Below are 16,340 nucleotides of genomic sequence, written 5' to 3'. Positions count from 1 at the left end.
AATCATCCAGCTTCTCACTCACTTTTGCTACAACTTCCCTTGTCATGATTGCCTACCCCTGCCATTTGAGAACAACTTCTTCTGTGGAACGTATCTATCCTGTGCTTTGTTAACTGTTCCCAGACACTTCAGCCATCTCTGTTCTGCCATCATCCGCCCCAGTATCCTCCTCCAATCCACCTGGGTAATCTCCTCTCTCAGGCCTCTGTAATTCCCTTTATTATGCTGTGATATTGATACCTGTGACTTGTGCTTCTCCCTCTCAGATTGCAGTATGAATTCAATCATATTATGATCACTGTGTCCAAAGGGTTCCTTTACCTTAAGCTCCCTAATAAAGTCTAGATTCTTAGGCAACACACAATCTAAGATAGCCCTTCCCTGAGTAGGCTCAAGCATAAGCTGCTATAAAAAGCCATCTCGTAGGCTTTCAACAAATTCTCTCTCTTGCGATTTAACGCAAACTTGATATTCTCAAATTGAAGTCTATTACAATTGTGACATTATCCTTGTAATAGGTCCTTTCCAATCTCAATCCCACATCTTGGCTACTATTTGGAGGCCTATATAAGATTCCTGTTACTGCGTTTGATATCCTTTAGTATATGGACACCCTCTACACCCTGGAGAGTACATATTATTTATGACAATGCTAGTATCAACAATACTACTAAATGTATTTAGCTAAGTATTATATTTATATCATATTTTGCTGAGTTTGTTCATATACTACAGAGTATCCAACAGGGTGCTGGAGACTATGAAGGCTGATACCCATGATGTAGCTAATTTTACAAGTTTCTGCAATTTATTTCAATCTTGTGCAGTGGTCCACCCAACCCACTCCCCATACCAGAAGGTGATGCAACCATTCAGAATGCTCTCCACAGTACATTTGTAGCATATTTCGAGTGTTTTAGTTGACAAACCAAATTTCCTCAAACTCCTAATGAAATATAGCCGCTGTCTTGCCTTCTTTACAGCTGCATTGATATGTTTCATCCAGGTTAGGTCCACAGAGATATTGACTCCCAGTAACTTGAAATAGCTCACTCTCTCCACTTCTGATTTGTCTATGAGGATTGGTATGTGTTCCCTCAAATTAAGACCGCAATCAGCTCTTTGATCCTTGCTGATGTTGAGTGCAAGGTTAACTTGCACTCTTGTACGCCTTTTCATCATCATCTGAAATTCTGCCAACAATGGCATCAGCATATTTATAGATGCTGTTTGAGCTGTGCCTAGCCACACATTCATGGGTGTAGAGAGTAGTGCAATGGGCTAAGCATGATCCCAGTGTAGTGCCAGTGTTAATTGTCAGTGAGGTGGAGATGTTATTTCCAATCTGCACAGATTGTGGTCTTCCTGTTAGGAAGCTGAGAATCCAGTTGCAGAGGAAGGTACAGAGGCCCGGCTTTTCGATCAGGACATTGGGAAATGCTGAGCTATGATCAATAAACAGCATCCTGACAGAGGGGTTTGCAATCTCCAGGTGATCCAAGGCTGTGTGGAGAGCCATTGAGATCGCATCTGCTGTAGCCCTATTGTGGTGATAAGCAAATTTCAGTGGTCCAGGTCCTTCCTAAGACAGGTATTCAGTCCAGCCTTGAGCAACCTCAAAGCATTTCATCACTGTAGATGTGAGTACTACTGAATGATAGTTGTTGAGGCAGCTCATACTGTTCTTCTTGGGTATTGGTATAATTGTTGTGTTTTGAAGCAGGTGGGAACTTCCAACTGTAGCGGTGAGAGATTGAAAATATAATACTATAAGACCATAAGACATAGGAGCAGAAGTTAGTAACTTCCCTTAATACCATAGGCTCTTAACTTGGTAACCAGCTTCCTGGGTGACACCTTGTCAAAGGCCTTCTGAAAGTCCAAGTATACGGCAGCCACTTTATATATCCTAGTTGTAATCTTCACAAAGAATTCCAAAAGGTTTGTCAGGCAAGATTTTCCCTTAAGGAAACCTTGCTGACTTTGTACTATCTTGTCCTGTGTCACCAAGTACTCCATAACCTCATCCTTAACAATTGACTTCAACATCTTCCCAACCACTGAGGTCAGGCTAACTGGTCTATAATTTCCATTCTGCTGCTTTCCTCCTTTAGAACATAGAAATCTACAGCACATTACAGGCCCTTTGGCCCACATTGTTGTGCCAACCATGTAACCTATTCTAGAAACTGCCTAGAAGTACCCTACCGCATAGCCCTCTATTTCTCTAAGCTCCATGTACCCTTCTAAGACTCTTAAAAGACCCCATTGTATCCGCTTCCACCACTGCCGCTGGCAGTGTATTCCATGCACTTGCCACACTGTGTGGAAAAATTTATCTCTCACATCCCTTCTGATCCTATTTCCAAGCTCCTTAAAACTATGCCCCCTCATGTTAGCCATTTCAGCCCTGGAAAAAAGCCTCTGGCTATCCACACGATCAATGCCTTTCATCATCATTCTTAAAGAGTGGAGTGACATTTCCGATTTTCCAGTCCACTGGCGCCATCTCCGAGTCCAGTGATTCTTGAAAGATTATTAGTAATGCCTGCACAATCTCTATAATGCTACCTCTTGCAGAACTCTAGGGTGCAATTCATCTGGTCTGGGTGACTTGAGTACCTTTAGGTATTTCAGCTTTTTAAGCACCATCTCCCTTACAATAGTAAATGCACACACTTCTCTTCCCTCACATCCTTCAACATCTGGCACAGTGCTTGTGTCTTTCACAGTGAAGGCTGATGCCAAAATTCTCATTCAGTTCATCTGCTATCTCTTTGTCCCCTGTTATTTTCCTCTCTCCTCATTTTCTAGTGGTCCAATATCTGCTCTCATCCTTCTTTTATTTTTTTTTACACGAGAAAGCTTTTACTATCATATGTAGTCATATGAAGCAAGGTTAGCAGAGCTGGGACTTTTCTCTTTGGAGCATAGAAGAATGAGAGGGGGCTTGATAGAGGTCTACAAGATTATGAGAGGCATAGATAGGGTGGATAGTCAGTACCTGTTTCCCAGGGCACCAATAGCAAACACCAGAGGGAAAATTATGTACAAAATTAAGGGAGGGAAGTTTGGGGGAGACATCAGGGGTAAGTTTTTTACACAGAGGGTTGTGATTGCCTGGAATGACTCGCCAGGGATGGTGGTGAAGGCAAAATCATTAGGGGTCTTTAAGAGCCTCTTGGACAGGCACATGGATGAAAGAAAAATGGAGGGTAGTGGAGTAGTGTGGGTTTAGTACTTTATTTAAGGATTATATGGGTCAGCACAACATGGAGGGCTGAAGGGCCTGTACTGTGCTGTAGTGTTCTATGGTTCTATCCACTGATATTATTTGCTAGCTTGCTTTCATATTTTGTCTTTCCTCTTGTAATGTTTTGTTGTTCTCTGTAGGTTTTCAAAAGCTTTCCAATCTTAGAAACATAGAAAGCCTACAGCGCAATACAGGCCCTTTGGCCCACAAAGTGTTGCTGAACATGTCCCTACCTTAGAAATTACTAGGCTTACCCATAGCCCTTTATTTTTCTAAGCTCCATGTACCTATCCAAAAGTCTCTTAAAAGACCCTATCGTATCCATCTCCACCACCATTGCCACAGCCCATTCCACGCACTCGCCACACTCTGAGTAAAAAACTTACCCCTGACATCTCCTCTGTACCTACTCCCTAGCACCTTAAACCTGTGTCCTCTTGTGGCAACCATTTCAGCCCTGGGAAAAAGCCTCTGATTATCCACACGATCAATGCCTCTCATCATCTTGTACACCTCAATCAGGTCACCTCTCATCCTCCTTCGCTCCAAGGAGAAAAGGCCGAGTTCACTTAACCTTTTTTTCATAAGGCATGTTCCCCAATCCAGGCAACATCCTTGTAAATTTCCTCTGTACCCTGTCTATAGCTTCCACGTCCTTCCTATAGTGAAGTGACCAAAACTGAGCACAGTACTCCAGCTGGAGTCTGACCAGGGTCCTATACAGCTACAATGTTACCTCTTGGCTCCTAAATTTGATTGATGAAGGCCAATGCACCGAACGCTGCCTTCACCACACAGTCAACCTGCGCAGCTGCTTTGAGCGTCCTTTGGACTCGGACCCCAAGATCCCTCTGATCCTCCACACTGCCAAGAGTCTTACCATTAATACTGTATTCTGCCATCTTATTTGACCTCTTGGTAGTGTGAAGGATCAGAGGGATTTTGGGGTCCAAGTCCATAGGACACTCAAAGCTGCTGCGCAAGTTGACTCCGTGGTTAAGGAAGCATATGGTGCATTGGTATTCATCAATCGTGGGATTGCGTTTAAGAGCCAAGAGGTAATGTTGCAGCTATATAGGGTCCTGGTCAGATCCCACTTGGAGATTGCTGAGCCCTTGGCAATGATGTTTGCATCATGAATGGGATGGGAGAGGTTCTGGAGGATCGGAGGGTTGCAGATGTTGTCCATTATTGAAGAAAGGAAGTAGGAAACTATAGACCTGTGAGTCTTACTTCAGTGGTTGGTAAGTTGATGGAGAAGATCCTGAGAGGTAGGATTTATGAACATTTGATGAGGCATAACATGTTTAGGAATAGTCAGCATGGCTTTGTGAAAGGCCAGAACGAGCCTGATTGAGTTTTTTGAGAATGTGGCTGAACACATTGATGATGGTAGAGCAGTAGATGTATATGAATTTCAGCAAGGCATTTGACCAGGTACCCCATGCAAGGCTTATTGAGAAAGTAAGGAGGCATGGGATCCAAGGGGACATTGTTTTGTGGATCCAGAACTGGCTTGCGCACAGAAGGCAAAGAGTGGTTGTAGACAGGTCATATTCTGTATGGAGGTTGGTGACCAATGGTGTGCCTCAGGGACCTGTTCTGGGACCCTTACTCTTTGTGATTTTTGTAAATGACTTAGATGAAGAAGTGGAGGGATGGGTTAGTAATTTTGCTGATGACACAAAGGTTAGTGTTGTGGATAGTGTGGAGCGCTGTCAGAAGTTACACAGGACATTGATAGGATGCAAAACTGGGCTGAGAAGTGGAAGATGGAGTTCAACCCAGTTAAGTGTGAGGCAGTTTATTTTGGTAGGTCAAATATGATGACAGAATATCATAATAATGGTAAGACTCTTGGCAGTGTGGAGGATCAGAGGGATCTTGGGGTCTGAGTCCAAAGGACACTCAAAGCTGCTGTGCAAGTTGACTCTGTGGTTAAGAAAGCATACGGTGGGATAGAGGTTTGGAGCAAAAAGGTAATGTTGCAGCTGTATAGGACCCTGGTCAGACCCCACTTGAAGTACTGTGCTCAGTTCTGGTCGCCTCAATATAGGAAGGATGTGGAAACCATAGAAAAGGTGCAGAGGAGATTGACAAGGATGTTGCCTGGATTGGGGAGCATGCCTTATGAGAACAGGTTTAGTGAACTCAGCCTTTTTTCCTTGGAGTGACTGAGGATGAGAGGTGATCTGATAGAGGTATAAGATGATGAGAGGCATCGATCATGTGGATAGTTAGAGGCTTTTTCCCATGGCTGAAATGGCTAGCATGACAGGGCACAGTTTTAAGCTGCTTGGAAGTAGGTACAGAAGAGATATCAGGGTTATGTTTTTTACTCAGAGAGTGATGAGTGAGTGGAATTCGCTGCCAGTGATGGTGATGGAGGTGGATACGATAGGGTCTTTTAAGAGACTCCTGGACAGGTATATGGAGCTCAGAAAATAGAGGGCTATGGGTAACCCTAGACAATTTCTTGGGTCAGAACATGTTTGGACAGCTTTGTGGGCCGAAGGGCCTATGTTGTGCTGTAGGTTTTCTGTGTTTCCAACTTCCGATCCTATGCCACATATTTTTACTGATTTGATGCCATTCTTTACCAGGAGAGCCACTCCACCTCCATTGCCTACCTTCTCATCCCTCCAATTCAACATGTAACTGTGGAAATTTAGCTCCCAACTACAACCATCCTTCAGCTATGATTTAGAGATGGCCACAACTTCATGCCTGACAATCTGTAAAAGTCCAACAAGATCATCCACCTTATTTCTTACATTCAGTGCATTGAGTTATAAAATTTTGAGTACTGTATTTGCTACCTCTTTTTGATTCTGCATCCCACATGGCTGGTTGCAATTTTGTCCTATCATCTGCCTGTCCTTCCTGACAGTATGACTGCATGCTACATTTGCTTTTTTACCATCTGTCCTATATTGAGACTCTTCACTCTGGTTCCCTGCAAAATTAGTTTAAACCTCTCCAACAGCTCTAACAAAACCGCCCACGAGAATATTGGTCCTCCTCAGATTCAGGTGCAACCCGTCCCTTTTGTACAGGACATACCTCCCCCAGAAGAGATTTCAATAATCGAAGAACTTGAAGCCCCGCCTACTGCACCAGCTTCTCAGCCACACATTGATCTGTAAATCATCCTGTTTCTACCGTCACTGGTGCATTGCACAGGCAGCAATCCAGAAACTACTACCTTTGATGTCCAGCTTCTCAGCTTTCAGCCTAGCTCTCTAAATTCTCTTTTCAGGACCTCTTTCCTTTTCCTTCCTATGTCGTTTGTAACCTGCCCGCTGGATTGTTGGTCCCTCTTGGGTTCAGGTGCAACCTGTCACTTTTGTACAGTTCATACCTCCCCCAAAAGCGATTCCAATGATCCAAGAACCTGAAGTCCTGCCCCCTTCCTATGTCATTGGCTATTCTCCCTCCCCGTCCAAAATGCTGTGGACGCAATCTGAGACGTCCCTGAACCTGGCACCTGGAAGACAACATATCATTCGGGTGTCCTGTTCACATACCCAGAAGCTCCTGTCCTCTGACTATTGAGTCCCCTATCACTACGCTCCCCTCATCTTCCTCTTTCCTTTCTGAACCATGGGCCCATGCTCAGTGGCAGTAGTCTGGTCTTCATGGCATTCCCCTGGGAGGTCATTCCCCAAACCAGTATCCAAGACGGTACATTTATTGTGCGGAATGCTCTGTGCTAACTGCCTGTTCACATTTCCATTTCTCCTGACAGTCACCCAGCTACTCACCTCCTGCAACTTTGGGGTCACTACTTCCCTGTATCTCTGATTATCTCATCACTTCCCCATACAAGCTGAAGGTCATCCAGCTGATGCTCCAGATCCCTAACACAGCCTTCAGGGAGCTACAGCTGGATGTACTTCACACAGGTGTAGTTGCCTGGGTGACTCCGGGTATCCCAGGACTCCCAACATCCTGCATGCAGAACACACAACTACCATTTACTATATCAGGTACAGTAAGAGAGGGAAAAAAAGAACCTTAACAGAAACTTACCCAGAGCCAACGTCCCTTTCAAGCCAAAGCCTGATACTCCTACTTGTCACCACTGGCCTACTCCCAACAATGGCTGCTCTGCTTGTCTCTTCTATACCTTTAAACAATTATTGTTGACCTGCGAGGAACCGCTTCACTGTGCTGTGCTCCTGCCGCTGATTGGGCCAAAGGATGAGACTGAATGGTTGCAAAGCCCTCATTTTAAACAAGTGTCGCTGACCTGCGAGAAACCACCTCACTGTGCTCTGCTCCTACCATTGATCGGGCAGCCTGAATCTTTGAATATTGCTGCCAGTTGGTAGGCACAGGTTCTCAGAGCCTTACCAGATACTACATCAGGCTCTACTGCATTGCAAGAGTTCACTCTCTTGAAAGACAGTCTGAGTTTGGCCTTTGAGACAGAGATCACAGGGTCACCGGGTGCTGCAGGGATCCTCATAGCTGTGGTTTTATTCTCCCTTTCAAAATGAGCATAAAAGGCATTGTGTTCATGTGGTAGTGAAGCACTGTCGCCATTCATCATGTTGGGTCTTGCATTATAGGAAGCAATGGTTTGCAAACCCTGCCAGAGTTGACATGCATCTGATGTTGCCTCCAACCTCACCCAGAATTGTTACTTGGCTCTTGAAATAGCCCTCCGAATGTCATACCTGGTTTTCTTATACAGATTTGGATTGCCAGGCTTAAATGCCACGGATCTAGGCCACAGCAGACTATGAACCTCCTGGTTTATCCATGGCTTTTGGTTTGGGAATGTACAGTAAGTTTTCATAGGTCCACACTCATCCACACAGGTTTTAGTGAAGTTGGTGACAACTGTGGCATACTCATCTAAGTGCAAAGATGACTCCCTGAACACAATCCAGTCCACCAATTCAAAGCAGTCATGTAGGTGCTCCTGCCTCCCTGGTCCCTGGTCAGGCTAACTGTTGTATAATTTTCACCAGCTTGCTTTCATATTTCATCTTTCCCCTTCTAATAATTCATTTACTTGCTCTCTGTAGGTTTTTAAAAACTTACCAATCCTCTATCTTCCAGCTAGTTTTTGCTTTGTTGTATGCCCTTTCTTTTGCTTTTACAATAGCTTTAACTTTGCATAAGATATAGGTATAGGGGGCTCTGGTAGTACCCTTGATGTCTGGCATGCTGCTCTTATAGACTGGGTGGATGGGCATCACTGGTCCTCATCCATCTCCCTAAATCTCTCACATGTTGGCTCCAAGTGCCATACCCCGGTAAACCACTTCAGCTGGTGGGTAAGCCACGTGAGGGGGAGTTAACATGGCACCACTGGGTGAATGACTTCCATGATGAAGTCACCGGCCGGGGTGGGGAGGTTCTCAGATGAACTATAATGGCTACGTGTTTATGACCAAGGTGAGTCACCTAGATGGAGGAAATTGGCTGGGATCAAACCTGGAGAGGGATGGGCTTTGCCAGGTTTCAGATGCCCAAGACACGCCATATGATGAGCACACCAAAAAGCATAGAAGAAGATGATACAGGAGCAGAAGTAGGCCATTTGGCCCATTGTGTCTGCTCCATCATTCAGTCATGGGCTGATCTAATTCTTCCAGTCACCCCATTCCCCTGCCTTCTCCTATACCCTTTGATGCCCTGGTTAATCAAGAATCGATCTATCTCTGTGGCCTTCACAGTCGCTCGTGGCATCAAATTCCACAGATTTACCACCCTCTGACTAAAGTAATTTCCCCATATCTTAGTTCTAAATGGACATCTTTCAATCCTGAAGTCATGCCTTCTTGTCTTAGAGTCTCCTACCGTGGGAAATAACTTTGCCATATCTAATCTGTTCAGGCTTTTTAACAGTCTGAATGTTTATATGAGATCCCCCCTCATTCTCCTGCACTCCAGGGAATACAGCCCAAGAGCTGCCAGACATTCCTCATACAGTAACCCTTTCATTCCTGGAATCATTCTCATGAATCATCTCTGAACCTTCTCCAATGTCAGTACAGCCGGCCTTCCTTATCCGCGGGTTCCACATGCATGGATTCAGCTAACCGTAGATCAGGAAAACCCGGAAGTTCTTTCTCCAGCACTCGTTGTTTAAGCACGTACAGACTATTTTTTCTTTTGTTATTATTCCCTAAACAATACAGTATACCAACTATTTACATAGCATTTGTTGTTAGGTATTATAAGTAATCTAGAGATGATTTAAAACTACAGGCAGTCCCTGGGTTATGAAGGAGTTCTTGAGTCTGTCTTTAAATGGATTTGAAGCCGGAACAGGTACGTCTGGTGTTATTTAGCGTTCGTTAGTCAAATGTTTGTCTTAGTATACAGTATATATTTTACTTTTCTATGCATATAAAACACTTAAGAAACTTATGTATTTCAATAATCAAACCACTGTGTTGCATAGTAATAATTGTAGCTTTCATCGGGACAGGGCCTTTCACATTATCCATTAAAATTGTTCCGATCCTTGACCTAACGTTTTTTCAATGACCGATGGCATTTCACCTCTTTCTGATTGCTTTACTTCCATTTTATTTTCAATCGTGATTGTGATTATTTTTGTGAACAGAAACACTGCAGATTCAGAGCTGCGCCAGGTCCTAAAGACCACTGCAGTGAGACAGGTTAGATAGGGTCTGGGGTTCTGCTGGGCCCTAAGGTCCACCGTATTGAGACAGGTTAAATAAAGGACTTGAGCATCCGCGGGGGGGGGGGGGGGGGTCCTGGAAACAATCCCCCCGCGGATAAGGAGGGCTGACTGTATATCTTTTCTAAAATAAGGAGCCCAAAACTGCACACAATACTCCCAAGTGTGATTTCAGGAAACCATGCTGGTTTTGGCCTATCTAGTCATGTGTCTCCAGGTACTCTGTAATCTCATCCCTAACAATCAATTCCAAAAACTTCCCAATAACTGATGTCAGGCTAACAGGTCTATTGTTTCCTTTCTGCTGCCTCCCACACTTCTTAAATAGCAGAATAACATTTGCAATTTTCCAGTCATCCAGTACGATGCCAGAATTTATCAATTCTTGAAAGATCATTGTTACAGCCTCCGCAATCTCTCCAACTACTTCCTTCAGAACTCGAGGGTGCATTCCATCAGGTCCAAGAGGTTTATCCACCCTCAGACCATGAAGCTTCCTGAGCACCTTCTCAGTCGTAATTTTTACTGCAGAAACTTCATTTTCCTGACACTCTTGAATGTCCAGTATATTGCAGATGTCTTCCACTATGAAGACTGAAGCAAAATACGCATTCAGTTCCTCTTCCATCCCTGCATCTCTCATTACAATATCTCCAGCATCATTTTGTATTGGTCCTATATCTACCCTTTATGTACTTTAAAAAAAGCTTTTAGTATCTTCTTTGATATTAGTCGGCAGCTTCCTCATAATTCATCTTTTCCTTCCTAATGACCACCTTAGTTTTTAAAAGCTCCCCAATCCTCTATCTTCCTACTAGCTTTGGCTTCCTTGTATGCCCTCTCTTATGCTTTGACTTTGGCTCTGATGTCACTTTGTCAGCCACAGTGGTATCCTTCTTCCCTTTGCAAATTTCTTCAAATTTTGAATATATCTGTCTTGCACTTCCCTCATTTTTCGCAAAAATTCCAGCCGTTGCTGCTCTGCTGTCCTTCCTGCTAGTGTCCCTTTCCAGTAAACTTTGGCCAGATCCCCTTTCATGCCATTGTAATTTCCTTTATTCCCTTGAAATACCGACACACTGGATTTTATTTTTTCCCTCTCAAATTTCAATGTGAACTCGATCATATTGTGATCACTATTCCCTAAGGGTTCCTTAACCTTACGCTCTCATATCACCTCCGGATCATTGCACAACACCTAATCCAGAACAGGGGTCTCTTAAAAGACCCTATCATATCCGCTTCCACCGTTGTTGCCAGCAGCCGATTCCATGCAATCACCACTCTGCATAAAAAAACTTACATCTCCTCTGGACCTACTTCCAAGCACCTTAAAACTATGCCCTGTCATGCTAGCCATTTCAGCCTTGGGAAAAAGCCTCTTACTATCCACATGATCAATGCCTCTCATCATCTTATACACCTCTATCAGGTCAGCTCTCATACTCTGTCGCTCCAAGGAAAAAAGGCCGAGTTCACTCAACCTATTCTCGGAATGCATGCTCCCCAATCCAGGCAACATCCTTGTAAATCTCCTCTGCATGTTTTCTATTGTTTCCACATCCTTCCTGTAGTGAGGCAACCAGAACTGAGCACAGTACTCCAAGTGGGGTCTGACTAGGGTCCTATATAGCCTCAATATTACCTCTTGGCTCCTAAAGTCAATCCCACGATTGATGAAGGCCAATGCACCATATGCTTTCTTAAGCACAGTGTCGACCTGTGCAGCAGTTTTGAGTGATGGACTTGGACCCCAAGATCCCTCTGATTCTCCACACTGCCAAGAGTCTTATCATTAATACTTTATTTGACGTACCAAAGTGACCCACCTCACACTTATCTGGGTTGAACTCCATCTGCCACTTCTCAGAGCAGTTTTGCATCCTATCAATGTCCTGTAACCTCTGACAGCCCATCCCTGAGGCACACCACTGGTCACCAATCTCCATGCAGAATATGACCCGTCTACAACCACTCTTTGCCTTCTGTAGGTAAGCCAGTTCTGGATCCACAAAGCAGTGTCCCCTTGGATCCCATGCCTCCTATGCATTTACTGAGTATGCTCACAGGCAAATAATTGTCAGGGTCGTATATGGTGACATACATGTCCTTTGATAATAAATTTACTTTGAACAAAGATTTTCTTTCTCAAAGTGGTAGGTGCCTATCATGAGCTTGCAATGGTACTGGTGGAGACAAGGGGGGAATTGAGGTGGAATCAGTTTAAATTTGCACAATTGTCAGCTTGAAGGCCCTAGGTTTTATCAAACACTATTTTACAAATTGATTTTTGTTATTATTGATTTCAGAAGTATTTAAGCTGCTATGAATATTGACTCATGTTTTGCAGATTTAACCAGTGTTTTGGGGTGCTGGGAGTCTTGGATCGCTTACACCAGACTGACACAGTGTTCCGAGCAAGCAAACAATATGAGCGCCACACACTTCTGCTTGGTCTTGTTCCTTTATCTGAGACCATTCCTGATTCCCCCAAAAGAAAATGAAACTACTCAGAATCATTGAGACCAGCTTTGTAATCTTTAAAATTTAACCCTTTGATTGTGGTTTGATTTTATCATAAACTCAAGATTTTGATTCTCTCAATCTCAACTGCTGTCGAACAAGAGCCACATAGAACTGTAGTCACTATTAACTGATGTGGTAGGGGGTGGAAGAGAAGGAATTCTTTTTAATTATTCACTGTGAAATTTTAGTAAACAATATGGTAGAGGGAAAAGTTTTTGGCAGTTGAGGATAACATCAATTTAGCACTTTTAAAAAGGTCCAATTCGTCCTATTTGTAACCATGGGATAATTAATATTGAGAGGCTGAGATCTCATTCTGATAAAGGTGGACTTGCTATTGCTCAGTGTTTGTGTTGATAACTATTAGAAATTGGACTAGATTAACTTTATATGTACAAATGAAACAAATTATTCATGATTGTAATTTTAGCTCATTTCTCTCAGTGATAGCATGAATGTTCACACAAAAATGATTTTAGTCCTGGCTATTGGCTGGCATTCACAAATGCACATTCCAGTCCAACAGAGTTATGGCAAGATACTGTTCAGAGGGTACGGGGAGAAGACAGGATAATGGTGTTGAGAGGAATAATGGTTCAGCCACAGTGGGCCAAATGGCCTAACTCTGCCCCTCTGTCTTATGGGCAGATGAAAAGTTGTCCAGAATGTTAGCAGATGGAATTCAAGCCTATGAGGTGATGCATAAATGAAAAGAGAAACCAAGGCTCAAGTCCATATTTCCCTGAAAGTGGCAACTTGGGTAGATATATCATAACAGATAGGAGCAGAATTAGGCCATTCATCCCACTGAGTCTTCTCCACCATTTCATCCAAGCAATTCAGCTCAGTCCCACAAAAAACAAATGCTAAGGAAACAGCGAAAGCTGCCACCTAATGTGCCCCAAGGCGTGGATCTGAACAACAAGACCAGGATAAGGTCCTAATGTAGTCAGCGAGTTGGACATACATAGGCAAAATAGTCACATTGATGGGTCAATTTCTTTGTCAAGTCACTTTTTATTGTCATTTCGACCATAACTGCTGATACAGTACACAGTAAAAACGAGACAATGTTTTTCAGGACCATGGTGTTACATGATCCTGACAAAAACTAGACTAAACTACACAAAAAAAAACAGGAAAAAAACTAGACTACAGACCCACCCAGGACTGCATAATGCCTGCACTGTTTTGTGCATTTTTCAATAAATAATAAACAAGATAATAGGGCAGTAAGGTGTCAGTCCAGGCTCTGGGTATTGAGGAGTCTGATAGCTTGGGGGAAGAAACTGTTACATAGTCTGGTCGTGTGAGCCCGTATGCTTCGATGTCTTTTCCCAGACGGCAGGAGGGAGAAGAGTTTGTATGAGGGGTGTGTGGGGTCCTTCATAATGCTGTTTGCTTTGCGGATACAGCATGTAATGTAAATGTCCGTAATGGCAGGAAGAGAGACCCCGATGATCTTCTCAGTTGACCTCACTATCTGCTGCAGGGTCTTGCGATCTGAGATGGTGCAGTTTCCGAACCAGGCAGTGATGCAGGTGCTCAGGATACTCTCAATACAATCTCGGTAGAATGAGATGAGGATGGGGGTGGGGGGAGGTGGGAGATGAACTTTCCTCAGCCTTCACAGAAAGTAGAGATGCTGCTGGATTTTCTTTGCTATGGAGCTGGTGTTGAGGGACCAGGTGAGATTCTCCACCAGGTGAACACCAAGAAATCTGGTGCTCTTAACGATCTCTACCGAGGAGCCATCGATGTTCAGTGGGGAGTGGTCACTCTGCCCTCCTGAGGTCAACAACCATCTCTTTTGTTCACATTCAGAGACAGGTTGTTGGCTCTGCACCAGTCCGTTAGCCGCTGCACCTCCTCTCTGTAAGCTGACTTGTCGTTCTTGCTGATGAGACCCACCACGGTCGTGTCATCGGCGAACTTGATGATGTGGTTCGAGCTGTGTGTTGCAGCACAGTCGTGGGTCAGCAGAGTGAACAGCAGTGGACTGAGCACACAGCCCTGGGGGGGCCCTGTGCTCAGTGTGATGGGTGTTGGAGATGCTGCCTCTGATCCGGACTGACTGAGGTCTCCCAGTCAGGAAGTCTAGAATCCAGTTGCAGAGGGAGGTGTTCAGGCCCAGTAGGCTCAGCTTTCCAATCAGTTTGCTATCAGACACACAGATGAGTCAGATGTTCCACATGGGATTTCTGGCAAATCAGTTTGTCCCTGCAATCCAAGGCAGTATTATTCAAGGCTAGGTGGGTGAGCATGGTTGGTTTCCTCAATGAAAGTTGTTTAAAACTGAGGGTAGCAACAGTCCAAAATCCTGGCCTGTGTTTCTGGGACACAAAAACAAAGTATGGTAGAGTGTCCCTACTGTATGGGGCACCACAGTAGCATAGCAGTTAGCACAACATTATTACAGTTCAGGGCATCAGCGTTTAGAGTTAAATCCCTCCCACAGTCCAAAGACGTATGGGTTAGTAGGTTAATTGGTCATTGTAAATTTTCCCATGATTTGGCTGGGATTAAATAGGTGGGTTGGTGGTGGCACAGCTCAAAGGGCTGTAAGGGCCAACTATATCCATTAATACATACTGATAATATAGGGTTGAATTTACTTCTGCTCCCTTTAAAGTGACTGGTTCCAGACACAATTGTGTTACTTTAGTCAACTTTCTGGGAACCTGATGATGAGCAGACAGGCTATTAATTGCTGCTTTAGTTCTCTGTAATATCAGCTCTCCTAACCCAGTGGATCAGTACTTACTGGAAGCAGTGAGGACGGCAGATGTTGCTTGTCTCTAACCCCCGCCCACAGATGCTATCTACCAACAGAATCGCACTGGACTGCATGCCAGAGACACTGTAGTTGTGCCTTTCTTCAACATGTCAAGTCCCATCACAATATTATTCGTCACAAGGAAGGTCATCATCAAGACCCACTTCAGCTTCAGCTGTCTCCTTCCAGTGACAGAAGAACTGAGTCAAAATGAACATACCCTTGTCATGTGATGTTCTAGAAGAGTATAAGACCATACGATATAGGAGCAGAATTTGGCCATTTGGCCCATTGAGTCTGCTCTGCCATTTTATCAAGCTTAGTCCATATTTCCTCTCAGCACCCTCCCACCCACCCCAGATCTCTCTACACTCTGACCAATCAAGAATCTACCAACCTTTGCCTTTAACATACATAAGGACTACAAGACCATGACTTTGAAGCAGAACTAGGCCATTCAGCAAGACAGATATATTCCAAAGAAGAAGAAATTTTCAAATGGAAATAGGATGCAACCGTGGCTAACAAGAGAAGTCAAAGCCAAAGTAAAAGCAAAGCAGAGGGCATACAAGGAAGCAAAAATTAGTGAGAGAGAGGATTGGGAAGTTTTTAAAAGTTTACAAAAGGAAACTAAGAAGGTCATTAAGAGGGAAAAGAACTATGAAAGGAAGCTAGCAAATAATATCAAAGAGGATACTAAAAGCTTTTTCAAGTATATAAAGAGTAAAAGGTGAGAGTAGATATAGGACCGATAGAAAATAATGCTGGAGAAATTGTAATGGGAGATAAGGAGATGGCAGAGGAACTGAAGGAATATTTTGCATCAGTCTTCACTGAGGAAGACATCAGCAATATACCGGACATTAAAGGGTGTCAGGGAAGAGAAATATGCGCAGTCACAATTAGGACACAGAAAGTATGCAGGAAGCTGAATAGTCTAAGGGTAGACTAAGGGTAAATCTCCTGGACCAGATGGAATGCACCCTCGTGTTCTGAAGGAGGAAGCAGTGGAGATTGTGGAGGCATTAGCAACTATCTTTCAGAAGTCGACAGATTCTGGAGGACTGGAAGATTGCAAATGTCACTCTGCTATTTAAGAAGGGAGCAAGGAAGCAAAAAGG

General features: G+C 43.9%; 2 protein-coding genes across 7 annotated transcripts in view; one reads left to right on the top strand and one right to left on the bottom strand.

Annotated features, from left to right (window-relative positions):
- The window catches only part of faxdc2 (fatty acid hydroxylase domain containing 2), a 112,063-nt gene extending 99,281 nt beyond the window's left edge, over nt 1–12,782 (top strand). For all 6 annotated transcript variants that reach the window (XM_059990753.1, XM_059990754.1, XM_059990751.1 and 3 more), the window contains exon 9: nt 12,268–12,782. In XM_059990753.1, the coding sequence (XP_059846736.1) occupies nt 12,268–12,421 (154 nt within the window). In that variant the 3' untranslated portion in view covers nt 12,422–12,782. The remainder of the gene's footprint in view (nt 1–12,267) is intronic.
- LOC132405715 (uncharacterized) overlaps nt 1–16,340 on the bottom strand; it is a 321,522-nt gene that overhangs the window by 182,489 nt on the left and 122,693 nt on the right. The window lies entirely within an intron of this gene.

Source organism: Hypanus sabinus, chromosome 15 (assembly GCF_030144855.1).
Source record: "Hypanus sabinus isolate sHypSab1 chromosome 15, sHypSab1.hap1, whole genome shotgun sequence".
In the NCBI taxonomy this organism is placed as follows: domain Eukaryota; kingdom Metazoa; phylum Chordata; class Chondrichthyes; order Myliobatiformes; family Dasyatidae; genus Hypanus; species Hypanus sabinus.
The sequence above is the reverse complement of the archived record's forward strand: the minus strand, read 5'-3'. Positions and strand labels throughout refer to the sequence as shown.